This window comes from Odontesthes bonariensis, chromosome 7 (assembly GCF_027942865.1).
Source record: "Odontesthes bonariensis isolate fOdoBon6 chromosome 7, fOdoBon6.hap1, whole genome shotgun sequence".
Lineage (NCBI taxonomy): Eukaryota > Metazoa > Chordata > Actinopteri > Atheriniformes > Atherinopsidae > Odontesthes > Odontesthes bonariensis.
The window spans coordinates 9,379,715-9,406,634 of record NC_134512.1 but is presented as its reverse complement, the minus strand read 5'-3'; the positions used below and the strand labels follow the sequence as shown (position 1 = coordinate 9,406,634).

Here is a 26,920-nt window from a genome sequence, read left to right as displayed (position 1 = left end):
GGCCCCTCCCACGGATGGTGAGCCTGTCGGAAGGGGGACCCGTGTCGTTTCTTCGGGCTGTGCCCGACCGAGCCCCACGGGCACAGACCCGGCCACCAGGCGCTCGCCGGCGGGCCCCACCCCTGGGCCTGGCTCCAGGGGGAGGCCCCGGTGACCCGCGTCCGGGCAAGGGAACACGGTATCCAAAAATATCATTCATCATAGGGGTTTTGTGAGCTGTTCTTTGTCTGGTCCCTCATCTAGGATCTGTTTGCCATGGGTGACCCTACCAGGGGCTTAAAGCCCCAGACAACATAGCTCCCAGACTCAATGGGGCACGCAAACCCCCCCACCACGGTAAGGTGACAGCTCAAGGGGGAGTCATCTTAATATGACTGACTTTATTGGTAAATCCTGAATATCCCACCAAAGAGTTTTGATGTAATGGGAGTGTCCCTTTCTCATTTAAACAGTAGAATTTGTTTTGTAACATTTATAGTTTACAATCTAGAATTGCCTATTGATTCAGATCAGAAAGCATCATGCTTTTCTCAAGGTTTTTTTTTTTGTCAGGAACCTTACAGACAACAGCTGCATTATTCATACAGGTGGTGATATGCGTAGTGATATATAGTGACATCAGGAATTAAATTAATTTCATTGTGACACAGACATGATTTCCATGCGTATTAAACAGACGGCTCTGCCTTGTATGAAGGGCTGATGATGAGGCTGTTTTTTTTTTTTTTCATAAATCGACTGACAAAGCACTCAGAAGGTATTGACTTCATCTTCAGTTAGCAGGCAGCCTGATATGTGGAAGTCTTAATCGACTTAATGGACACGCACGCACACACACACACACACACGTATGCATGCACAAAGGCATTTACACACAATCTGGTGCTCCAACACACACAGAAACGTGCAGCATGATCTGAAAATCCTTCTAAAACATAGTCAAATACAGCGCACACCATAAAATAGGGTACATACGACACCTTCTGTTTCCGCACGCACATACACACACCTGTCAGGTTATAGTGAGGAGATAGATGGTAATATATGGTCCATTTGTCAGGTCCTCTCTCCAGCACTGATCTAATGAAGCGACACAACATCCTGACTGACACAACCAGGTCAACAGGGTCAAAGACTGGTTCATGAATTACTAACCTACATCCATAAATAACTACAAGGTATCAGGGCAGACCCTCAGAGAGGATTTTTTTATGATAGAGCCAAGAGCATGTTAATATTATGCTTGATGAGACCTCTTTTAGAGCAGGTGCTTCAATAAAGAACATGTTTAGAATTGATGTCAAGTTTCATGAACAATCGATGTCTTTTTAAAAGCTCATGCATACTCACAAGAGTTTTTGCTTGCTGACTAAGGTTGAAGTAAGGCAGAGCTCAAGTTGTCACATTCTATCAGCTGCAACTAAGTTAACAGGAGAGAATAGGAGCTGTCAATCACTCAATCTACTGTATGTACTGGGATGGAAAAGTGAAAACTTCTGCAGGTACAAAGTCTTTGTCAAAGGTTTGTAAAATCCTTGTGCTGAAAGTGCTTCACAAATTAAACTTTGTTGTAAAAGCTATAATGGTGCAAACCTGTTTTGAACTGAGTTTATGTGTGTCGTGGAAATTTATTCCCTTGCTTTCTAATACCTCTGATGAGAAATGAAATATAGAGATCTCTGTTGTTTTTGCCGGCCGGCCACGTGTTTATTTTCTTCTGGCAGAAGGGTCAGTCCTCACCAGTCAGCGTTCATGGTGAAGAAAGACCCAGGACAATGGAAATCAGTTGCATTTATACAGAAAGAGGAAGGGTTTGATTCTTTCAGGTGTGTATTCTTCAACTGTCTCCTTGCCACACCCCCCCCGGGGACGGTCTCGCACTTTGGGGAGATGCAGAATCTGGAGACAATGGTCATTTAAATGATTATTGTCTATGTGTTAATCAAGAGACGAATGGTCTGCAGATATTGGATTTACAACAAGGTGTCATCTAAGAGACAAAAGGTTAGCAGACATCGAATTTGCCATAACATGTGCTAAAGAGAGGATCAGTTACAGTTGTGAAAGCACGGCCTCTTTCAGTTCTAAAGTTACACATATCAGGATATAATGAAAATCATCTGGTCCCTACCAGGTCTTACAATTGGGTAAATACTGTACAACCTGAGATGAAGAACAACATGTCATGTTAGTGTTTTTTTCTTTTTTTTTTATTAAACAGTAACTGAGCCAAACTGCAGAAGCATCGTGTGAAAAACTAAGTACAATCCATGATTTAATGGTTTGTAAAAGCCCCTTAAAGGCCTACAGAAAGGTGATTTTTTTGCACAAAACTGAAATAGCAGATCGATTCCTTATATACCATGGAATTTTTTTATGATTTTAAAATAATTTTAGGCCCCTGGATAGTCCTGATTAGGCCCAATAAACTATCACCGCATTTGACTCGAATTTGGCAAACTGGAATGACAGGTGCGTGACGTCACGAGTGCCAGCTGCTGGAACAATCACCAGTAGTTCTAGTAGCGAAGCCAGCAGTTTGCCAGACCTGGACAGCTTCTTCACGGCAAATTTCGATGTGTGCCGCGGGACGTCGCTTGGAAATATAAAACGTTGGGTTCAGTGCAGTTTTTATTGCGAGTAGATGTACGAAGTGCGTGTGTTGCCCTCAGCAGCAGCAGCTGCTGAGGGCAACACAGCTGCTGCTGTGCAGAGAGACCCGCGGTCTTGTGTCTGTGTCTCCCTGTTCGCCTGCCTCCTCTCTGGTTAAATCAGCCGGAGCCATCCCGCCGTGTTCAGCTCCCTGCGGTGCGGACAGGAATCCACCTGGCGGAGAGCGGACACACTCTCCGCCAGGTGGAGAGTGGAAATCTCGGCAGAGCGATCATCAAGAGTCCCGACGTGGCTGATTTCAGGGCAACCATCCCGCGGTGTGTCCGCTCTCCGCCAGGTGGATTCCCCCTGAGCGTCCGCACCGCAGGGAGCTGAACACGGCGGGATGGCTCCGGCTGATTTCACCAGAGAGGAGGCAGGCGAACAGGGAGACACAGACACAAGACCGCGGGTCTCTCTGCTTCCTCTGTCCCCGGTGGTGTGAGCTGCTGGTGCTGAGGGCAACACACGCACCCACAGCACTTCGTACATCTACTCGCAATAAAAACTGCACTGAACCCAACGTTTTATTGCCTTCACCACTCAACAAGCATACTAATAGCGGCAGCCAGGAAAAACCATGGCACATGTGACGTCACACGGAAGCCCCGCCCCCAGTCTGGAATTCCAGGAAGGATTTCCAAGCGGCAAATTCAAAATTGCAAATTTCATGCGTTTATGAAATGTTTTGGTGTAGAGTCCAATGATCATTATTGTTCCTCTGTGTATGTATTATCATTATGTATTGGGTGTAGTGTCAGCTTTCTGTAGGCCTTTAAGGGGAAATAACTTTAAGTAATAGTTTTCTGTATTATGTTAAAAGTATCTTGCATTGTAGTGGATGAATTTTCGTGCCCTCATCTTTACAACATTACTTCAGCTCATTAAGGTTTGTGTGCATTATTTCACATTCACAGCTCGCTTAGGGTAATGCCAAAGCATTTCAATCAGATTGAGGTCTGACTGAACCACTGCAACACCTTGATTCTTTTCTTTGCAAGACATTCTGTTGTAGATATGTTGGTGGGCTTGGGATCATTGTGCTGGTTTATGACAGACAGCCTCATGTTTGACTCTAGAATACATTAGTAAACACAGGAATTCATGGTCGACTCAATGACTGCAAGGTTTTTTCATATGCTGCAAGTGTATAGTCTTGAATAATCAGTGCTGATCAAGATGCTGCACTTTCTTGGCCAGGTCACTCTCATTAAGATTTTTATCCCTGGTTATATAAGAGATATTAAAAAGAAGGTTCTGTCTTCTGGCTACTACGGTTTGCACTAAAACTTTAAAGACTATAAATTAAAAAAAGGAACCTTTCCACATAGGTGATCATTTTGATTACCATGATTTCACGGGTGTAGTTTTGTAAACAAAAGACCAATGATGGAGATAAGACAAGCTGTACAATTGACAACTCTTCAAAATGAATAAGTATGGTAATTTATTTTGACAAATACCTATTGTTTTGACCTCTCATGTCACACTCACGTGACAATAGGAGGGACTAAAGGCTGAGTTATACTTCTTTTTACTGCCCTTGCGCTTGCGTCTTGCGCGTATGTTAATGCCTCGAGGCGTTTATACTTCATTTTGCTTTGTCGGCGGTTGCGTGTGCTGCGTGGCAATTCACCGCCAGGACAGTAGGTGGAGTAGCGGGTTTTTTCAATGACAAGCCTACTACGATGAAAGGAAATTCACCGCCAGGAGCTCTTTGGCAAGTCTCTCTTCCATAGATTCATGCTTCTTCTTCTTCTTGTAAATAGCCGATATTTTGTAAGATTTTCAACACCTTGGGGGTCTAAACGACTACTTTCTCGCCTGAAAATGTTTCAAATGTTGCTAAAGTTATATATTTACAGAGTTTAGCCTATAGCTTAAGAGGGAACAAAGTTTTCAGTGCAATCTGTTGGTTTTCTTAGCTAGGAAATTGTTTTTGAATTGGCTCTATATGAACGAATTGGATTATTTTATGAATTATGATTATTATTAATTAATTGAATTCCAATTGGCTTGAATTGGACTTACTATCTAAGTGCCTTGAGATGACATTTGTTGTATTTGGCGCTATATAAATAAAAATGAATTGAATTGAATTGAATTGAAGGGAAATCAGCTTTTCAGGCCGGCTGATTTCGGCTCGGGCAGGAGTGAAGTGCACTGTGTGTAAACGCTCTGCATGCTGTCTGATCGATCAAGTAGTAGGCGGTTTCGACCACAGCCAGTGGCTTGCGCTTGCGTCTTGCGTGAAGTTTAGAAAATTGAGGTGACACACGCAAGCACGCAAGAGGGGGCTTGCAACCGCGCAAGGGCTTGCGTTGCGGCTTGCGTTACCGACTATAAACCAGGCTTAAGACATGGAGAGAAGAAGAAGTAAGAGTAGAGTAGCATGGCCATTAAACACTGAAACAGCCAAATTGGCTGGAACCAGAAGCTGGTTTTCACCATCAGTTTTACTTTATTTTTCAGTTTAAGAAATAAATTTAAAAAAATAAATAAAATCAGCTATACTCCTCAAATAATTAATTTCAGGTTGAGAAAACAATTAACAACTCCTCAGGGCTGAATGGTCCTCAACTGTCAAACAAATGAAAATGACCTGCGTTTTCTTGGCAGGCCACCATCCTTCTGTGGCTGCAACTGACACAGAAACAACAGGCAAAACAGAGGCTGAGAAAAACAACCTTTCAGGTAATTACAAATATTATCTTTGTATTACACACAAAGTTTGCCACTCTTCTGTGTGTCTCTGTGAAAACTAATGAGCAAAAAAACCCATCAACAAATATTCCCTCTGAGGCTTGTAATTTTATATCAGTTTTTTTTTTAAATATCTTGCTGAAGTAATCCAATATGCGCTCGACTGCCAATACAGAACCTCTCACCTGCCTGACTTCATTTGACTTGCTAATTAAACTTTGCCGTTATCAGGGGTTTAATTAAAAACACTTCACGATGAAAGTAAGCACAACACTTCATGTGTGTTGCTGGATATGAAAATAGAATTTGTGTGAGCCTCCTCACACAAATTTTTACACCTGATTTGCCCCGCTGCAGTGCGACCAAGTGTTGGAGATAAGTGTCAACGGCAGAGCCGTGCCTCCCAGCACCACTCTGTGATTACCTTACTCTGATGGTGTAATGGGTAGGGCTTCAGACTTCGACTGATTAGTTCTGCCCGTCACACCCTGATCATCACGTGTTGTATTTTCCACACTAAACCCCAATCCCAGCTGGGCAGGAACCAATTTGTTTTAAGTGGAGTAGTCGGAGCGGCGCACTGATAGAACAGATGATAGAGCCTTTTCCTTCCCTTGTGTCTCTTTTAACAATCCCACAGTTGAGTTTCTACAGTCTCGCTTTCATGTCTTAACAGTCAGCCATGAAAAAAACCCACCAAAAAGTATTTAATAACTTCACCACTGTATTGGGCTACCGTTTGCACTATGTTTCAACTCATTTTGCATTTTGCAAGTCCTGGGCATGAAAATGTTCCACAAAGCTGAATGATGTAACAGTAACCAACTTGTTTTAATAGATGATGACATCAAAGCAATGGCATTGCTGTCACCAATCACCTCCCATCAGAACTCAAACAAAGAGTGCTGTTATAGATGTCTTACTTCTGACCTGGGCCTCTTCAAATCTAGGCTAAAAACCTACTTATTTAGGATTGCTTTTAATACCCAGTACGATGACACTTTTATCTTATCCGATTTTTTTGTATTTTATTGCTTTCACTGTTCTTTTATTTGTTTTTACAAATTCTTCTCTTTATTTATTACCTACTGTAAAGCACTTTGGTACATCGTAATGATTGTTTGTAAAGGGCTGTATAAATTAAGTACATTTACATATAAAAGAGCCCCGCAGGTTAACATTAAGACCTAAAATTGCTTTTTTTTTTTTTTACAAACACAGAACAACTGAGGTATTTGTTTTGGTGAGAGGAGTCCTAGAGAGAATTATTGGCATTCCTGATTTTTGTGGCAGAGAGATGCAATGTAGAAAATGCAGCATATTTCACTATTTGTCCCTACTTGGCCTGCTGAAAAAAAGCAATTAAAACGTTTTTTTTTTTTTTTAAATCACAGCTTGACATAAGCACACCGTCTATGATGCTGATCATTAGTTCTCCTGTGGTGCTCAGTGAATTGTTTTCAACTGAGAAACTAACTGTACTTTGGAAGTCATACTCCAAGCTGACAATTGGCTATCGGACGTGTCTGGAGCTTCAGTAAACATCTGACACTCTTCTGTTTGCAGTGTGTAAGCCACCATCTGCATTTTCAGACGGCATTACGTTCTTATCAGCCAATTCAACATGTTGAATTTGTTGTGCTCGAGAAGGGAAACAGCAGTGAGGACATGAAGCAAACAGCTAACTTAACACGTCACATAATATCTTCTCATTTGTCATCTCCATTTCTCCAAAGCAACTGACAGTTTTCCCAACATGGCCATGTGGAGTGAAGTAGCTGAAGACAGTGGGTTCAAATGTAGTTTGGTTTTTCTGTTCTTTTCTTCGTCTCCAACATGTGGCACTGTCTTCCCAGCAGGGAGATTCTTGTTGCTGCTGGTTTGGTGTATAAGGGCCTTTATGTCACAATACCAGTTAACCAAATCAACTCGATAAAGTAGCTAAATCTTAAAGACACAAAATTATACAAGCTGCCAAATGGCCTTGAATCGGATTACTGTATACAGGCATAGAAAATGGATGAATGGATGGATGGAGTGAGTGAGTGATGCAACAATTACTGAACAATTACTGACTGCCAGATTGTAATTGTTCTGATATAAGAAAACCAATATAGTTTAAAAAAAAGAAAAAAATTCATTTGAATTTGTAAAATTTGTACTGATAGTTTAAAAGGTGCTAATATTTGTAGCCAGGACTGTATGTCTGCAGTCCATCACCGTCACTAATAATGACCTTGGTTTTCGCCATATAATTCAGTAACATCTTCCTGACAGTGTCAACAAAAATAACAGCTTATCTAATTCTATAAATTGTGGCAGTCTACTGGACAATGTCAAATAGTTTGTGATAAATTATCAGTTAAAGATCTGCTTTAACTAATAATGATAATAACAACGATGGCGGTGTTGAAGATTTACCTTTAATTGCACACACTCTTAACTTATCATACACATGTGATGATAAAGGTTTATAAAATATTCCTTGGATAATATACTTTCTTTCTCAAGGTTTGAATTTACATAATGTGATGGCAAAGAGGAATACACCCCCCCCCCCCCCCCCCCAAGCAGGCAAGCTTTCCTTAATTACCATAACCATAATAATGCTGTGTTTTTATAAAAAAAAAGTCATAAACTAATTTCTGTAAAATATAAATAAGTCGGTCCTCAAATCATTTAAAGCTCTTATTCAGGAAGGGAAAAATTTTAAAAATAAATATAAATAAATCACATTAGAGAACTGAAGCTGCATGTAATGGCAAAAATGTACATTTGTGAGAAATAAGTTTCCAGAAAAATATCCTCTTTCAGCCTTGCTTTTGCAAATAATAGCAGAGTGAAAGCTTCGTTTGCAACATTAGAGCCACTGACTGAGCACACGTTGCTTAAACAATTCCTATCACGCTTTCATTGTCTAGTGACCTCTCTTGTAGAGGTCATCTTGAACAAACTGAAGTTGTCTGCACCACTTGAGTCCTAATGGTTTTAAGGATGAGCACAGGGTCAACAGCAGCTGCCAAGAGACCCATGTCCTCTTCTGTTTATGGATGGGTAACCTCTAATTATGCTCTACCATACAGGATGTTAAATTGTCATTGTAGATATTTTCTATGTGACTACTCAATTTGGGTTAAGGGCATGAGTGTGAGCTGGTTAAAAACTCCCTGTGGTGCTTTACCCTCTTCAACCAGTAGAGGAGGATGCTGTTCCATCTTGATATCGCTGCATCTTTAAATGAACTCATGGTTACTCAGGAAAGTTTAATTAAACTAAATTCAACCAAAATGCCCAGCATACCAAATTTAGTCAATGTGAATTCCCAGCCAAGCTCTGGAATCCTCTACTTTAACCAGAATCACTGCACCAAGCCTGAGGTCACATTCACCTTCCACAGAATTCTCTCCCTTTGCCTCCCACCAGGCTCCCAATCCCTGTACAGGCCAGAACTGTTAATGTGGCACCCTGAGGCAGCAACTGGAAGTCACAGCAAAGGCATAATCTGAATCAGCTCAGTGCAGAGACCATTACATCTCGCCATGGCCCACGGGCTCCAATTTCAGTCTGCAAGTCACAAAACTTCTAGTTTATGTTGCTTCGTGATCTAAAAGCCACACTTAGACATCATAAAAATGTCTTATATTTGATCAATTTTAGTAATTTGGAGTTTCCCCTCTATTTGTAGTTATGTAAAGAGAACGTTGTAATGGGCACTGTAACAGCCCTGATTTTTGCTGACCTTTCATTCTGATACTGCAGCACATAATGAACGCTTGGAGGGGGCAGAAATGGGCATGCAAACTCATACACCTACACCCAAAGAAAGAAAAAAAACACATTCAATCCATCCAGGTAATATCAGCTCAGATTCATGACATAACTAGAAAATGATATTCCAGTCTAATGATGTGGATTCTCTTCCAGCCTCCACATTAATAGCACTATCAGTGTGTTCACCTCAAATGATGCTTGTCCTGTGGAAGTGCTTTCTAAAAGAAAAAAAAATGTGGCGAACTAAAGTGGAGTTATGGGGCATTTAAACAAAAGAGGCATGCTTGCGATGTATACAGTGTGTAATGAAAGACTGGAGTATATGAGCTGCTTTTACTCAGAGAGTTAAACCCTGATTCAGAGGAGGATTTTCTTAAAATTTGGTGAGTTTTTTCTAGGAACATCCAGTGACAAGTAGACAGCTTTAAATACACGTGTAAATGGATCCAAGACGCACTCCGATCAAATTGTCCTGACATTCAGACCAAGAATGGGTCACATTTATTTGCCTGTGGTCACATGGCCACATGGAAGGACCACCCACTCATTGATTTCTTATCAAGCTCCTGGACCAGTGGCTGGTGTGCTTAAATTGGGTCAAGATTTGATGTGGAAATATTTGTGGGTAACAGATTGATGCCATGACTGAGCAATGTATGCATGGACACAGGTTTTCAAAACTGGACCACTGCAGAGCTCTGGCATTTGCTCTTAGCAAACAGATGAAATACAAGTTCATTTACATGTAGAGCAAGGAAGTGAGATCTGATAGCAGCAAGTGGTCACCTGAGACATGTGGTGACGCATTCTGCCGTCAGAGTGGAGTCCACCGGTGATCGGACCACCCTCAGGCACATGTTAATGCTAAGTGTGAAGAAGGCCAAAGAAACACAAAGTTCTACTGACTATTTGGTCTAAAATGACTTCCAGTTGGAACGTGGTGTAATACGGGTGGATAGCTTGAAGACAATGCTTGTTCAGTCGGCAGGATATAAACACTGCAACACAACTGAAAAGCAAAAGAGTTTAAATGCAGCAGTGAAGCATCAAATCAAAAAGACCAATGTTATGCTCCATGTCTCTGCCAAAATGGCTGTTAAAAGAACAAAATTCCTTTTTCATTTTTTTCGATACGCTATTTCCTGTTTTTACAGGATGTAACAAAAAGGGAGCTTGTGTTATTTCTCTGCAACAATGCTTAGCCCCTTGTTAAGGAAGTAAAATACAAGCACTGACTGAAGCCCATTTTTAAACAGACCCCGATTGGGTTCTCATAAGAATACCAAGTCAAAGAATTTAGGAACACTGCAATCCATCGGCAGCTGAATTTTGCTGAATAAGGTCTGTGTGAAAGAGTGGAGCACACATGAATCATGACAGACTTTATTATCACCCCACTGAACTCCTTTTGCTATATACAGTGTGGAATTCCACAGATATACTGTGTATCACTAGAATTTTTCACACATGTAATTCACATTGAAGGAGCTTCCTTCTGAAGTGTGGAAAAATGGAATGTAAACAGGTGGTGGCTGAAGGAGTTTATCACTATAAACAACAACAACATTTGACAAGAATCAGAAGACATCAAAGTTTCACAGATAAGTGACTCTCCATTTTGTATTCTCTGACAGTTTGTTTTTCTTCTCATTTGTGGCCTTAGGATGTGAAAACTATGTTAGACGGTACAGGATGGGCGTTGGCAGGCAAGCAACTGGATCAGCGATGACCCCAGTATGAACTTTAACAGTGTCAAATGTCAGTTTGCAAAGTAATAGTTATAGAGAAGAAAGGATGGGAGCAGATGAAATGGCAACAGAAGGATGAGCAGAAGAAGAGAGAGGACAGTAGAGGAAAAATGGAGGAAGGTGTGAAAAATGAAGTGAGATAAATAAATAGAGGAGAGCAGTTCTGGGCGAGGGGCTCAGAAATGACAAGATATAAAAGATCAACAAAAATACCAACATATATGGTAACCATGACAACGTGCAATTTGAGAAAAAAATAAACTACTTTACATGTAGATATACTATATACATATACTGATCAGGATCGATCAGTTGGAAAGACTTAGCAGTAAAGGAGCCGGCAGTTGGGAAGAAGGGCCGTTCTGGTCTATTCTTGTCATGACCCCACCATCCCCCATCACACCAGCTTTCTGTGTAACCAGACCTCAGGCCTGCCCTTCAGAGCGGTGCGGGTCGGTGTGGGTGGTGGGGGACAGTAAGAGGGTGGCCAGGTTATGATTCTGTAACTGATGTCCTGAAAGAACAGGCTTGTGTATTACAAAGTTTTGATCATTTTTAGTCATCCACTGAGGTGACTTGCAGGCAGACTTACAGTTCACGGCCACATGAACACAAACACTGAGCTCAGGCAGATATAAATCCTATGAAATTCAGCCTAAGAGCAAACACACAGCCCACCACCTTCACCAGATATAATATACTGCTTTACTCACCACAAACAATGCTTACTGTGGGTTGTAATGCATTTTTAAAGAAGGCAAATTAATGCTAAGTAATTCATCAGCTTTTTCCAGAGACACTAGAATTTTTCTGAAGACAAATTTTAATCAAAACTCACGTCAAAGGATTTGCCACTGACTGTAAAAAAAAGTGACAAAAAGCAGACACATTCTGGTTCTCTTTATAAGGAAACATTCTCCTTAATAAATATCCCCCAACATAAAGTCAAACAGTTATTATAATTCATGTTTTTAATAATGCACCCATTGTATTAGATGATTCCATCATTCAATATAACTCAAGGGGCTGTTATCTAATCTAAAAGGAAAAAAATAAATACATAGATTGAATTTCTGTCATCCCATTTGCAAAAAGCAATCAACTTCAATGTCCGTAAAAAAAATAAACACAACTACCCATAAAAGGCAGCATCCAATATAGGGTGACCCTGAAAACTGTCTTGGATGAGTTCCCTTTCTTGGGAGTTGCAGACATGAAGCATGAAGCGTGCGCGCGCGCACACACACACACACACACACACACACACACACACACACACACACACACCACATAATTCACTAAAGATGCTGAGACTGGTCAGCTTAATCATTGCTCACTTCTCCTCCCCTCTCTCAGCATCAATGCCTCATCTATTTCCTCCTTGTACAAACACTCACAATCCATCATTTTGGAGGACATACTGTACTTCGACCAACTTTCATTTTATTGAATTAGCCTCATGACAAAGCCACGACCAAAACTACTTCCTAACCTTACACCTTAGTCTATTTTTTTTCTCTTGCATAGCAATTATTTAATTTAGTAGATTTGTATCCCCTCTCCTGAATTTGTGTTTTTGTTATTGATCGATGCAGTTTTGGACAAGGATCATGTTTACATTTCACTGCTCAAACTATGCATGTGAAAGACAAAGAATCTTGTTCTTTATCTGAATTGAAATTTCATTGAAATTTAATTCCTTCCCCTAATTATATAACACAAATTCTAGTTATAGAATTTGTGTTATATAATTAGGGGAATATATTAACTTTATATTCTCAGATTCACTATTACTACTACAAAGTAGCATTCTACTTTGGCATCTAATGACACAAAGCCTAAATTAAAAAGCTAAAGAAAATAAGTGGCTGTGAGAGGTATTCTGACAGCAGCATCCTTGCTATTTAAGCTTTTCAAATGGCTCCCTCTTTTGGCAAGAAACCGGAGTGAAGTCACCTGGCATCTAAACTGCTGACACACACAACTGGCAGAATGGAAATGTGATTTGCTTCCTTGAAGTGATTTGTAATGTATACATATAGTAAATGCTTTGCCATTTCTATTGTAAGATTTTAATCACCTACCACAATTCTATGCTGAGGTGTTTTATGGCATGTGGTGGTTACCTGTAAGCCGACGCTGTTTGGTGCTCACTCGGTTGGTGTTTTGGACGGTGCAGCAGAGGTGGAGCATGGCAAACATAGTGAGGATCATCACCACACTCTGAAGCAGCAGGGTGAACTCAAACTGCTTCCCTATCCTGCGAGAATGGGACCAATGACGTTGCAGAGTTGAAATAGGAGAAAAGTGACAACATAAGAAAGTCATGAACACTGATGTTGGCACAGAAGAGTATTTTAATCAGTTTTGCAGTTTTTTTCTTAAAGGGTGCTTGATAACATAAATTAAACGGATAGCTTAATTGCTCCCTTATCCTCACCAGAAGAATATACGCAGGATGTTGGCTATGAGCAGCACCAGGCAGACTCTGGTGGAGAAGCCCTCAGTGTTGCTGCTTCTCTGGATCTCCTGGAACTGTGGGACATACGGCAGGGCCCCTCCAAACACCATGAGGGAGGACGCAAACAACGACAGCAGCGTCCATGAGCCCTCGGTGTCCTCTTGTAGAACCACCTCTGCATCCATCACACCAGGCGAATCTCAGCAGAGTCCAGGTGGTCTTGTGATAGCACCTAGGAAGCTAACAGACAACAGCTTAGTCATTAGCGTGATGACAGCTCAGCAGTGTTTTTGTTTATGAGTTTCATGAGACAACTAGAGGTCTCACCAAGGTCGGAAATGAACATTCCCCAAGTACCAAACCGGATTAAAAAAAGATTAAGCTGATTACATTTAGGTCTGGATGAGTTTGCATTCCAACTGCTTAAAAGAGCTGCCCTTCTTTACTTGGCATAAAACGAGTTGGAATAGCCTAACTTTAACATACTCTCAGAGAACATGGAATTCGTATTAAACATTTGGCAAATATCCCTTTTTCAATGAAGGCACTTTTAAGATATTTTATCGTAGCAAAATCATTAGCATGATAAATTTAAAGATAATCCTTTATATTTTGTTGCTTTTGTTTTAGGATCTGGGTATTATGCGTCTTGGCTCATTATCAAACTGTCATGACTTCCTGAGGCTCTTGAACAAAACAAAGCTTGTTACAAAAACAAACCCATTGTGATAAAAACAATTATAATTACTAGTCAAAAATGCGTGTAATGTAAAAAAGATCAATATGGTTATAGGATCAAATTTACATTGAAATGCATTCTGAAGGTTATAGGGTGCACAATATGATACTTTAACATTTTAGTAAAATACTCAGCGTTAACAAAGCAGAGGACATGTTTAAATACTTGACGAAGTTCCCGATTAATGTCACGGAGATTAAGCCGTGATCAAGCACTTTGGATCGCCTTGTTGCTGAAAAGTGCTATATAAATAAATTTCACTTCACTTCACCTCACACTTCACAATCTCAGGGTAGATACAGTGAGACTGGATAAATGCACAAACTAACTTTTGTGCATTTATTTAGATAAATTGTATGTGTTCTGACACATTAAAACCTGCCTGAACATTAGCAAAGCTGTCAACATGGTTTCTATGATTTTACACAGTACAGAAGCCAAAACCAGATAACGTAAGGAGCCAAGAACTAAAACTATATCAGTAACCTTCTACCCCTCCATTATTGCAACTCTCTTTGGCACCATTATACAATAAAAGACTGGATTAGTAAAGTTTATACAATATAATTACAAATAATGTTTTATAGATGGTCATTTCTCTGCAAATTGTCTTTTCTCCATAGCCAGCGTACTTCTGCTGAAGTTTTGCTCAACGGTATGTCCTTTTACTTGTGTTTTGCAAAGAATTACACGTTGGCTATTTGTTCTGAGGTAATCTGTTACATTTAACTGAACAATTAAAATAATTTATTCACTTCCAGCAAGAAAATGCTAAAGATTTTCCATTTACAGGCTCGCAGCTTTTACAATTCTCTGGTGTTTTTTTAAAATCTTTTTTTCATTGATTCATGTACCACATTAAATACTAATGATGAATTTGAGGGAAGACATGACCTCCGGGTGTAGTGGGTGCTACTGACATGACCTGAGTGGGTGGCGTCAATTTTAGCGACCACGGTTTACAGATAAAAAGTCTAAATTTGAGCCAGCCTCTCCTCCTACTAACTGACTTCTCTAAGAACCCGACTACTCCAGACTCTGAGTGTTCACAGCTGAACACATTAAACACCTGCTTGCCCAGCCTGGTTATACTTCCTTTAAGTTTGAAATCTTTAAAATATCTATGCTTTAAGTTTTAATGTTAATTCCCTCTTTCCCCAACATACTCTACAGAAGGAATTTTGGCTCATGACATCAAAGTAAATATGACTTTTAGCTCTTTCAGAATGGAAATGACATGTAAATCCTCTTGACTAATGAAATAACCAGTATCTTAATGTGTACACAAAACCATGCCCTACACATTCTGAACAAACATAAGAATTACAGGACGTTAGTGAGGCATGATGACTAAATACAAACCCAACCAACAGGTTTTCTGCTGGAAACAGAGAGGATTTAGGAATTCAACACAGCAGAAGAAGCAACTGTTCTTGGTGGACCAATTCAACCAAAGGGTGAATGGAATCTAATTACCATTTAGACTATCAAGTTAGTCAAACTAGATTATGAGGATGCAAGAACGTCAGTGTTACAAACTAGACTTCAGTCTTCTAAAACACAGCAAACGACAGATACAGCTTGTGGAGAAAAATCCATAAAATGTCATATATAAATCTGCTGGTCATGTAGACCATTTACAAAGGTAAGATCATAAACAATATAGTGCACAAGTCAACCTCCAGCCACCATTTTACAAAATCCATACAAATTGTTTTCACATGTTAACCGAAGTTGAATATTATTCATGAATTTAAAAGTCCAAGACAACTCCTGCTGCCAACAGTGAAAGTAAACCGGAACACCAGCAGTCTAAATGTGTGTTGCCAGCTCTGCATATATAGAGAACAAGCTTGGTTATGTAAGAAAAGCATAGCTTTATAGGGTAGGGCCAACATGCCTGAACTTTTATACAACCCAACACTTCCTGACATCAATTTTGGGTTACTGGGATTGCGTCAAAGCACACAAAGAACAGCTTTTATTAAGTCTGGTTACATTGTTATAAGAGGACACAGACTATGTTTCACCTTTGTTGGGTGAAATTAACCTCTTTCAGATAACAAAAGAAAAAAGAAAAAAGAAAATCTCTCTAAAATGTTCTGATGAAGTTTGCATTGCTCTAAACAAGCAGTTGTTTGTTTAAATAGTAAATAGTTCAGGCTACTACTAGCAAAATACCCACGGATCTGATTTTGAGTCGCTCCTCACTAAAACCTTATTCCCACAATGTAACATTTTTCAGACGTTTTTGTCAGCCTCCAGCTTTACTCACCAGTCGCCTTCATTCACTTTCCTTCTGCCTGCAAAAACACAACGTGCACTCTTACGCGAATGTTTCAGTCAACACTAACTTGGTTTCCCTGGCAGCTCCAACTTTCAAATTCCAACTCGCTCAAACAGAGGAGGAGAAACGTACGCGCGCAGTGAAGCACGCAACCACACGCACGCCCAGCCAAAAACTGTTGCTTAGTGTGATTAATTCCTTTAATTTCAAAATTAAACAAGCTTGGCGATACTTGGGGTCACTTAAAGGGCTGTAGCCTTCATAAGTGAATAAATGCGTCAGTGCCAGGGTCTTCCTGAGGCCATATGGGATAAACAAAACTACAGACGCCAATGCGTGCTCCTCTTTAAAAACTCCATGTTCCAGATATCCTAGATCTCTGACACAACTCTCGCGAGATTCTCTCGGTTGTCGAACAGCTGACTGTGCGGAGGGTAGTGTTACTGACTGCTTGTTGCGAGAAGTTACAAACCATATAAAGAAACAATTGCTTTATAGCTCTTTGGATTTTAGCACATTGAAGGCACTGATAATTATTAACATCACAACATGGCTGAGACGGACCCCAAGTCGGTGCAGGACCTTACTAATGTGGTGAGTCGTGATCGCGATGAAAGCTAGCGCTAACTCCACCGCATTAGCTAGCAATGCTAACAAAAATACCAAACGATGGCAAGCTAGGTCGCAAAGTTGAGCCAAAGTGTGGCGTATCTGTGACATTTCATTTCGTGTGGTCAAAGTTTATTCAAACGGAATGCATGTGTTCAGTTTGATTTGACCAAAACAACATTAGCTGAGTCTTGTTTAGCCTCCTTACTTTATATAATGGTCAGTGGGTCATGTAAATGACATCATCAAATCAAAACGGAGCAAAACTGTATATCCTCGCATACCATTTCATCTGCTCTGTAATATTACTGGGACGCGGGCAGTTGCACGAACACAAGCTTTTCAGTTGTCATTGTGAACACGCACAACGACGTGAAACTATATTTTGCGTTGCATCAAAATAGATAATTTGATGTGTTTGAGGGTTGTCATAGAGATGAGCCAGTGCTAGGCAACCCTCCCAAGTAATACAAACTAAAATTAGTTAACACGTTAAAGTAAAACTAAAGCCTCATTTGAAAACGCTTTCAAGCGTTTTCCTTTACAAGGTAGCGCACTTTTATGTTCATCTACAGACTCTTATTTTATCACGGTGCCTCTCAAAGCGGGTATGGACAGTGGATGGATTGATGCCTCTCCGATTAAAATGAGCGGTAACCAGATTTTTTTGGTTTGAAGTAAACTGTTGTTCACGATATCTCCATTTTTAAACCATTTCTTGGTATTTGATTAAAGCTCTGGACCGGTGTCTAACACACTCAGCCATAAAGCTGCAATTAAAGATGGGTAGGGAATGAACAGATTCAGGGCTTTATGAATGTGTTGCTGTTTTTGTGAAGCAGACATGATCATAAGAAATGCGTTAAATAATAATCTCCATGGCTATCCTTGCTGTTGTTGGCATGGAAACAAGCTGATGAGCAGTTTTCTGCTTTTTAGAAATTGCTCATAAACCACAGCTGGTTATGCATTTTTAAAATACTTAATCTGTTGTCACTGTTGCATCTCCAGAAACTAAACAAGCTTATTTTGATGTACAATAGGAAGGAGTTAACCTTGGGGACCAGTTAACTGAGTTAATTGATTACTCTTTGGAGTGATTGTCACTAATATTTCTTCTTTTTTTCTCACAGGTCCAAACTCTACTCCAACAGATGCAGGACAAGTTCCAGACCATGTCAGACCAGATAATTGGAAGGAATATCCTTAAAGTTGCCTTCAGAGCCAGAATACAGTTGTTTACTGATTAATGCATGAAAAATAAGTTGTTTTTTAATAAATCTTGTTTCTTAGAAGTAGACATGTTAATCCCAGGACATTAAAACAGTGGCAAAATAAACAGATTAATCAGTTATTTATGGTCTTTTTCATAGAGGTACGTTTTAAGGTTTCCCTCTCAACAGAAGACAGATACAGGAAGCTTGTTCCATTCTAGTTTTTAAGGAAAATCTTGGTACCACATACGGGTCAGCATTTTTAGAACGAAGAGCTCTTGTGGAGTTTTAAAGAAAAATAAGATGAGACGTTTCACTTCTCATCCAAAAGGCTTCTTCAGAACTGAAGAAGCTCAAGCTCTTAACGTGGTATGCGTCTTACGTGCTGTAGGCGACAGTCGGAGCGCCTCGAAGCTTGGACAATTGGGGAGTTGGCGCTAAATGCATCCTACAGCTGATCAGCTTTGACTTACTATTCCTGTCTATACCATGCAACGCTAATGGTGAGAAAACGGTGACAAAGTAATGTAGCGAAAAATTCCCTCAAACCGCTTTAAAGTTTTAATAGGTTGTTTTTTTCTTTTAGTTCTCCGATTTTATTATGTGCCTTAACCAATTCTCTACTTGATGAGATGAGCACACGCATTGATGACTTGGAGAAAAACATTGCTGATCTGATGACCCAAGCTGGTGTTGAAGAGATTGAGGCAGCACCAGAAAAGCCCAAAGAGGGTCAAGGGTCATCATGAAGGTAAGAGGTCGACCCTGCACACTCATGGCATTCGACGTTTGAATAGATCTGTCAGATTTCTGGTAGATGTTGCGAAATGCCTGTTTTAGTGTTGAAGAATATAGCTTTAGCTGTTTGTTTTTGTTTTGTCTCACAGGTTCCTAAATAAGGTGTGAAGTCGGTCCTAAAATTCAGGAGCAGCTGACTTTTTCCACTGAAAATGACTTGTATTGATTTGGTGTGTTGTTGTGTGAAATGCTTTTTTATATATTGACTATTGTGAAACGGTTACAGTTATGTAATGACTTGAAGAGATGAACGTTATTCGTAAGTTAGAATAGTGTGAAATCCCCTTCAGATGCACAGGATCTAAGCTTATGGAGATGATGCGCCAGCGTGGAGCTTATTTAGCTACCCTCACATGTATCAGAGTCAGTAAATCCCTTGAGGTGATGGCGCCGGGGGTCAGTTCGTCCCAGTCCAACAGGCCAGTAGAACCTCCATACCAACATGACACGGTAAACATCTGTTGCTTGCAGTGTTTGACAAAAAGCACTCACTGTTAGTAATAAGGTGTGGGATGCATTCCACTTCTGATATTCTTCTATTAAAGCTATTTAATAAACTGCTGTTTGTCATCTATGACAAATCTTTGACCAGGTGCTGAACGGTTTACAAGACAAAACTACAACCAACTCTGGGGTACACAGTGTTTTACTGTACTTTTTCCAAGCTCCAGTGGTATGCAACAGTATTCTACCATCAGGAATATCTCTGTTGTATGTATTTTGGACTATACTGCATGACATGTATTGAATTGACATTTTAATTTCATTCTCAGCTGAGAGAAATTCTGCATCTCTATTATGAATGTCAACGTCGGTTTAAACTGACATCTGATCAATTCTGAATAAGTAATTTGCAGCTATTTCTCTCCAAAGCAGTGTTTTGGGTTTTTTTGTTACTAAATTTAATCACACCCTTTTCACTTTGTTGCATGGTGGGAACCTTTATTCAACTTAATGCAAACAAAATGTACAAACAGAACAACCAACCGCGATCTTCCAAATCAAGTACAAAAAAAAAAAAAGCATCGAACAGAAATGCACAATAACATTAAAGCTTAATCATGTCATACAGCAGCACATTAGTCATCTGAAAACTCTGTAAATGCAATATTAAAGTACTGTAAGTTTATATAAAGTTAAAGGTTCCTGAGTTGCATCTTGGTATCAGTTCAACACTTAAGAGCTTTAGTTCATATTTAGAACTCAAAGTCTGCCTCCGTCATGTCGATGGCCCAGGCGAACTTATCCCGTTGGGTTTTATTGTAGATTTTTTCTACAGGCACCTCCATGTTCTTACTCCTGAACAAATAGACAATGTTCAGTTTACGTTAGGTAAACTCCATTCAAGACTCTTACTTTGAAACAAACACAAGTTAAAAAAGACGACACATACTGTATATATCAGGATAAGAAGTAAATTGAACATCCGAGTACAGATTTTTCTGCATTATTGATAGTTTTACTTCTGTAACAATTTAGTAAAAACCACTGAACATGAAGAGAGTTCACATTTGTAAACATTTTGCTTTTTCCTTTGTTATATAAATGCAAAATTGCTTTCCAGCATGACTTCTTGTGTCGATTATTAAATCTTTACAGAAATGTAAGAGTTGCTTCATGAGTTGTCAACTATTTCACCAGTTTTTGAGCTGAAACCAGCAGGTGAGCCACTAAAGTAACGTTGCCGAGGTGATCTCACAATTCAGTACAGGCCAAGTTGAGCTAAAAACAGCAGATGACCTGCTGACCTTCGTTGGGCATGATGCACCCACAGTATGTTTTTAACAAAGCAGCAAGTCAGTTTGGAGTCCATGCTATAGACCGTTTAAAAACAATCTCGAAACACCCAGATTCTCCTTCACAGCCGTTTCCTGTGACTGCAAAAAGAAGTCCGTGTCTATAGAAATCTATGGAAAAATGGGCCCACTTCTTTACAAGTTAAGGTATTTATCACCTGTTTATGATTTACAAACCGTAACAAAATAGGAGTTTTCATGGTTCTCAGTCAGATCTACTGCACATTCATCATTTCCAATTGCAGATAAAGGCAGTAGCAGCCAAAATGCTGAACTTGAGGCTTCAAGACATCCAGAAACTATTGTGACACTGCAGTTGCCGTGTTATGTGTTTACTTAAGTATGGTCTGGATTAGTATTCACTCACCAAGCCACGCTTATGCGTGGATCCAGGTAGTTGAGCTTTGAGGTACCCAGAGCGATCTGTTTGTTCTCCTCTCTGTCAGTTGCCTGGACCTCCATCTTCAGCAGCTGCTCTTCACAGCGCTTAACAGCTAACTTCTTACGCTCCACCAAACTGACGAGATATGCACAAATGAAGGTACAACAGAGCCCAAAAACAACCTTTTTTGAAGGCGTCTTATCGACAAGCAACAAAGACATTAAAGATGTTTGTATAAATATCTTAATGGTATCAGAAAATGTTTAACCCGGAGGGGAAAAAAGCTTCCACAGAAAGCAACAAATAAAAAAGAAAAATAATGTATGAATATTTATCTAGAAAGTAGAGGTTATAAAGATAAATGACACACTATGCATAATCATATGGATTTATACAGAGTCCTGCAGAGACAGTTTTTTTTTTTTGCTCCTTTTTAATATGGTTCATATCTTCAAAAAAAAAAAATAAATAAATAAAAAAAAAATCTCCTACCCACCAAGCTAATGCAGTGAGTAGACTTCAAACATAAATCAAATGCAGGGCACATTGAAATGGAGGAGTCCATCAGCAGCTGCCTCACTCTACTAATATACAAGTGATGAGAGTTGTGAACAAAGAAAAGCCTTAAAGTAGCAAAGCTTATCTCCAATTAACAGCACGGCTCTTGCATTAGTTACATACTTTCCAACTCGGAGATCCTACTTTTTAACACAGATTTAACCCATGGTCATTATTTAACAGCAGAAGTCATCCAAAACGACTAAAACCTGCTCGATGTCTTCATCTCCACAGATGTGCTTGTGGGTTAAGATTTTCACTAATAGTTTAGTCGTTTTAATGTACTGACACTTACGTTTGCAGTTTCGGGTCCGAGTTTCCTTTGCTCTTGGCCTCCTTCTTAGCCTGTTTCAGCTCCGTCTTAGCTAAATTCAGCTGTTCCTTTCGAGCATCAATCTGGATGGAGCATATAAGGACATCAGTGCTTCAAATGTTTCTATTGTTAAATTGTCATGAGTGAGCTGTCCTTCACTGCCCTTTGTTTGAATTCTGTAATGATCTCTTGTCATCTGTGACACCAGAACACTGACATTATCCTTTCTGACCTAATGTGATGAATCACTATCTGGTAAACTGTCCTTACCTTGGCCTGAAGGTTAGCCATGGACTGTTCAAAGGTCTTTGGCGGTGCCCGCTGGTGGTTACAGAGAATAGCAACTGCTCTGTTGGCCCGATTGTAGGACAGCAGCTTCTCTGCCTCATTGTCAGATTCTTCGGGTGGTGACAGAAAGCAAAAAAATAGAATGACGCACAGAAGTTTAAAAGACAAAATTCAGCAGGCTAACCTTGCGTTATTCCACATATGCATCACAAACTTAAAACCTTGCACACACATAATTTACATTTTTCCATTTCATTAATTCAGATCCCTGTTAGCTTCCTTCATTTCTCCTGGGGCTCACACAACACTCCCTGCAGCCTCACACCAGCCAGCATATTGGCTCAGTGGCAACCAAGAAACGAGAAGTGTGTGACACTTTTATCTCTGAATGAGAAACGATGGCAGAGGCAGCCAATGGGACTTTGATAAGACGGAGGCAGAGGTTCACAGCACTGGATACAGTGATAATGTACCCCTGCCAGAGCTGGAAAAGCTGACTGATGACAGGGCATGTTGAATCGAGTAAGCTAAAAATAAATGTCTCAAGTGGGAAAGTTTTCGCTAAGGAGCAGAGCTGGGCACATACTAAGCTAAGGAATACGAGCCAGTGCTTTCAGATGCCTTCATATAGTATGCATCTTCCTTTGTAAGGTTCAAATTTATTTAGTCCAATAAATGTGTGTGACTTACCGTTTGTGAGCTCTTTGAGCTGCTGCTGCAGGGTGATGGAGGCGTTATATGTCCTGAAAACCTTTGCAGACAGACCCGGCATTAAAGAGCTCAGATGTTTGTTCAGAAGGCTCGTCTGCAATGAAAAATGGGTACGAGAGTTCAACAGAACACTCATCACAAAGCTCATGGGCCAACACGTTCTCAACCACTAGGTGGCACTGTGGTATCGTGCTCCTGGAGTGTTACAAGCATCTAAAACAAATAAACAAAATACCAACTACGCCTTATTTATCATCCATGAGAGCAGGCAGACAAAGAAAGTTCACGGTGCTATTTCCCCTCTGCCATTTCTGTGGGTATTAAGGCAAGTAAAAGTCGTCATTGCCAGATAGCCATTAGCTCCCCATAAATGACAGAAGTTTGAAGAAGACAACAAAGATGAAAGGGTAGTCACACATTGAGAACAGCGAAACCAAAACAAACATACTCGCAGCACACTTATTGATAAAAGGTGCAAACTTTGTGGGAATACATGCATCTTAATCATCGATTAAATCAGAACATTGGAAGAAAGAAAACGTTTGTCTACGTTCACATACAAAATTATTTTAATGAAGAGAACTATATACTTGGGGCTGTTTTAATGAAAATGTAATTAGTACCGAGTTCTTTGAGGCCACGGACCTGTATCAATATGCGTCTCACTGAAGAAGCCCACTGGAAAAAGAATGAGCAGTTGTTTTCATGTCTTTATACTGTATGATTGTTTGTATGTGCTGGAGACCACACAGGTACAAATTTGCTGCTGTGTCTGCCTTTCTAATGAGCTACCCAGCTCTGTGCCCACAATACTAATGAGGGAGTCTGCAAGTCTGAGGGGCAAGTGTGGTTCTACTTACACCCTTGACTCCCTTCGTATGGCGTGTTGTGTGTTGTGTGTATGCCAGCCACGTCATCTTCTAAGGTATTAGCATAATGTGTGATTACTGCAACTCCAGTTTCTACATCTATATTACAGGATATAACATACTGGACTTCATGATTTACATACTGCTAGTGAGTGAGTATTTGGTGATGCCACCAATTCCTGGGAGAAATACCGAGTGCTGCCATTATGATCTTCAATATTCTTTGCATCAGCTCCCTATATAAATCTTCAGGTAGCTCAAAGTGAATATGTAATGGAGGGAGAAAATGATGAAAATGAATAAATAAACCAGCTTGAATGAGCCAAATTACAGTTCAGTTAGTAATTTAATTCAACTACCATAGGATGTGGTTAAAGGACATGGAGAGAGGTTACAGTGTTTTGAAACTGTATGTACTGTGGCTGATGCTGTAATGATGTGAACTAATGCCTCCAGACAAGCATGATGGATGTATATGTGGCTGCATGTCTCACCAGAGCTAAACATGTTACACTCTTCTACTGATAGGCGTCATCTTTCTCTGAAATATTGGTCATTACAGTTAGGAATCAGGTTTTCTTTCTTGTCAGATTTGAATTCAGAATGTGACACTTGGATCATGAGCAGCTTAAACACAGGAAAATAAAGATTGAATAATTTCTGTCATTTGTTAACCATTCAGAAATCTTCTGTAAACTGCTGAATTAAAAACAGCATTAGATCCATTTTTGATTAATGATCTAACTGAATTTAGGAGACTACATTGCCCCATCCCTGAGAGTAAATTAAATGAAAAAAAACTTTGTGCATCCCAAAGGAAAATTATATCAAATCCAACAAATCCACACTTGTTATTGTGTCTTGCTGCAATTCAATATCTCAAGTGAGGGAGACATCCATAATCCCCTGCAGCTCTGTGTGCTTTGACACCTCTGACAAGCCATGCTTTGTTTTAAGTGAGTTAGCTAAGAGCCTTTTTTGTGGAGTTTGCATGTTCTCCCTGTGCATGTGTGGGTTCTCTCAGGCTACTCCGGTTTCCACCCACTGTTCAAAAACAGGCATGTTAGGTTAATTGGCAACTCTAAATTGATCTAATGACTGTGTGAGTAAGCGAGGTTGTTTGTCTTGTTCGTCTTTGTGTCTTTTTCTGCCATGGACTGGAAACCCACACAGCGGGTACTCTGCCAATAGCAGCTGGGATAGACCCTGAATTGGATGAAGCAGGTATAGAAAACTTATAGATATGCATTCTTTTATTTGAACGTGCAACACACAATAGTGACGCAAACTTTGAATGGCTTAAATATGCATAATTTAGCTATTTTTTTTGAAACTCTAAATAAAGAAAATGCAAATTCAGGGTTTTTTCCCCCTCTACAATCATTTTGCAAATCTGTAAACATAAACTGCAGCTACTGTCATTTCTATGGTTAACTCATTGGCTACCAAAGACGTCTATAGACGTCAATTGCGTTTTTTTAACGGAGCGGGCTGGGGAACAATCTAGCGGAGTTTGTCACTAAATCTTAGGCTTGTAAACACTAAACAGAGAATATACTGGCAAAATTACCCGCAAGGTGGCAGCAGTGCCACTTTGCACAAAAAAAAAAAAAAAAAAAAAAGATTGTTTTCTCCGTTTTTTGGTCAAACAGCTGTTTTTGATGAAACCAACCTATGTTCTACTGTCTATTACTAAAGGACTGAAAATGGTAGAAACAAACTTTTTTTTCCTGATGAAAGAAGAGAGTCTACTCTTTCGTTTGGTAATTTCAGTGTGTACATAGTCATAAGACACACTTTTCTGTGGGTCTTGGAAAATCAGTCAAAATACTGTAAAACACTTGGCAGTATGGGTCTCTGCACTGAAAATGGCTGGCAGCCAATGAGTTAAGATGCATTTCTACTACTTTGCTTACCAGGTGGAACAGAAATGGTCAGGAAGCATGGAAAGTCACAATGATTTATTGGTTTTAGTTATTTATTAATCTATATTAAATGCACTTAATTCAAAATGCCAATAAAAATAGATTAATACCAACTAATTGTAACTTTAAAGTGTTAAAAGTATCAGTTGGTTTAAAACTGAGCACAGCCATCTGAAACTCCCTTTTCCAACACGCACACAAAGTGTATACTTGTTGTCTTAATTACACCTTCCAATTCTGACAGCAGTGTTTTCACATGGCTTTCTGGTTTGGGACGGGAAACAACAAGACCTTAAAGTATTGCTAACTCCACATCATAATTACTAGTTTGTTTACAGAGACATCAGATAATACAGCCTGTAGCTCCTTGATTTAAAATTTTTTCAATGAGCAACTTTGAGTCATCCTGCACAAAATGGTTCCTTTCTCCTGATTATAGCCTTTTATTTTGTTTTTGTATACCAGCATCTTCCACCATCTGTTTTGAGGTTGGTTGACTACACTAGCACACACAGTTCATTTTCACACATCGTCCTCCCCCTCCATTTCCACATCTTCCTCTTCTTCTTGGCCTAAAAGGTCTAATATGTAGGATGTGGCGACATCTAGCAGTACACATTGCAACCAACTGAATACCCCCATCTAACCCCTCACACTGGCTGCAAAAAAAGTGGAAAAGCTCTGTTCCAGAGCCAGTGTTTGGTTTTTTTTCCCTTAAAGCTACTGTAGTGCTACATGGCATAAATTGTCCTAATGTTACACCATGCAACTTTGATGCAGCTAACTGACTGTAGAGTCTCCCCGGTGCCATCCCTCTTTGACCGGTTTAAACTTTTTTTTGGCCACCTTCTCCTGTTAACCCCGGTTGTCAGGGTCAGTTTATATATTCATCAGATGAATGGCTACCTTGCTAAGACTAGATCCAATTCAATGGAGGGGAAATGAAATGACACAGAAATGTGGGGAGAAAGAGACTCATAAGGAACTTGGTGTCACATTCAACTGCTTCATCTTCCTTCTCCATCCTCCTCCTCCTTTTTCTGTGTCCTGGCCTGTCCGGGTGTCAATCAGGTCTGCCATAAGCAGCCATTACCAT

General features: G+C 39.9%; 3 protein-coding genes across 3 annotated transcripts in view; 1 reads left to right on the top strand and 2 right to left on the bottom strand.

Annotated features, from left to right (window-relative positions):
* The window catches only part of LOC142383708 (solute carrier family 66 member 2), a 53,824-nt gene extending 37,102 nt beyond the window's left edge, over positions 1–16,722 (bottom strand). The window contains exons 1-3 of the mRNA XM_075469366.1: positions 16,350–16,722; positions 13,315–13,575; positions 13,001–13,134 (exon numbers count right to left, since the gene is read on the bottom strand). Coding sequence (XP_075325481.1) covers positions 13,001–13,134; positions 13,315–13,520 — 340 coding nt within the window. The 5' untranslated portion in view covers positions 13,521–13,575; positions 16,350–16,722. The remainder of the gene's footprint in view (positions 1–13,000; positions 13,135–13,314; positions 13,576–16,349) is intronic.
* A 23-nt stretch (positions 16,723–16,745) lies between these two features.
* Positions 16,746–19,540, top strand: hsbp1b (heat shock factor binding protein 1b). The gene is made up of 4 exons (XM_075469368.1): positions 16,746–16,955; positions 18,104–18,170; positions 18,809–18,935; positions 19,072–19,540. The coding sequence occupies exons 1-3, from the start codon at positions 16,911–16,913 to the stop codon at positions 18,931–18,933; spliced, it is 237 nt and encodes a 78-aa protein (XP_075325483.1). The 5' UTR covers positions 16,746–16,910; the 3' UTR covers positions 18,934–18,935; positions 19,072–19,540.
* A 515-nt stretch (positions 19,541–20,055) lies between these two features.
* Positions 20,056–26,920, bottom strand: part of LOC142383707 (DNA topoisomerase I, mitochondrial) — a 40,551-nt gene continuing 33,686 nt past the window's right edge. The window contains exons 15-19 of the mRNA XM_075469365.1: positions 23,010–23,124; positions 22,302–22,429; positions 22,014–22,114; positions 21,146–21,295; positions 20,056–20,281 (exon numbers count right to left, since the gene is read on the bottom strand). Coding sequence (XP_075325480.1) covers positions 20,179–20,281; positions 21,146–21,295; positions 22,014–22,114; positions 22,302–22,429; positions 23,010–23,124 — 597 coding nt within the window. The 3' untranslated portion in view covers positions 20,056–20,178. The remainder of the gene's footprint in view (positions 20,282–21,145; positions 21,296–22,013; positions 22,115–22,301; positions 22,430–23,009; positions 23,125–26,920) is intronic.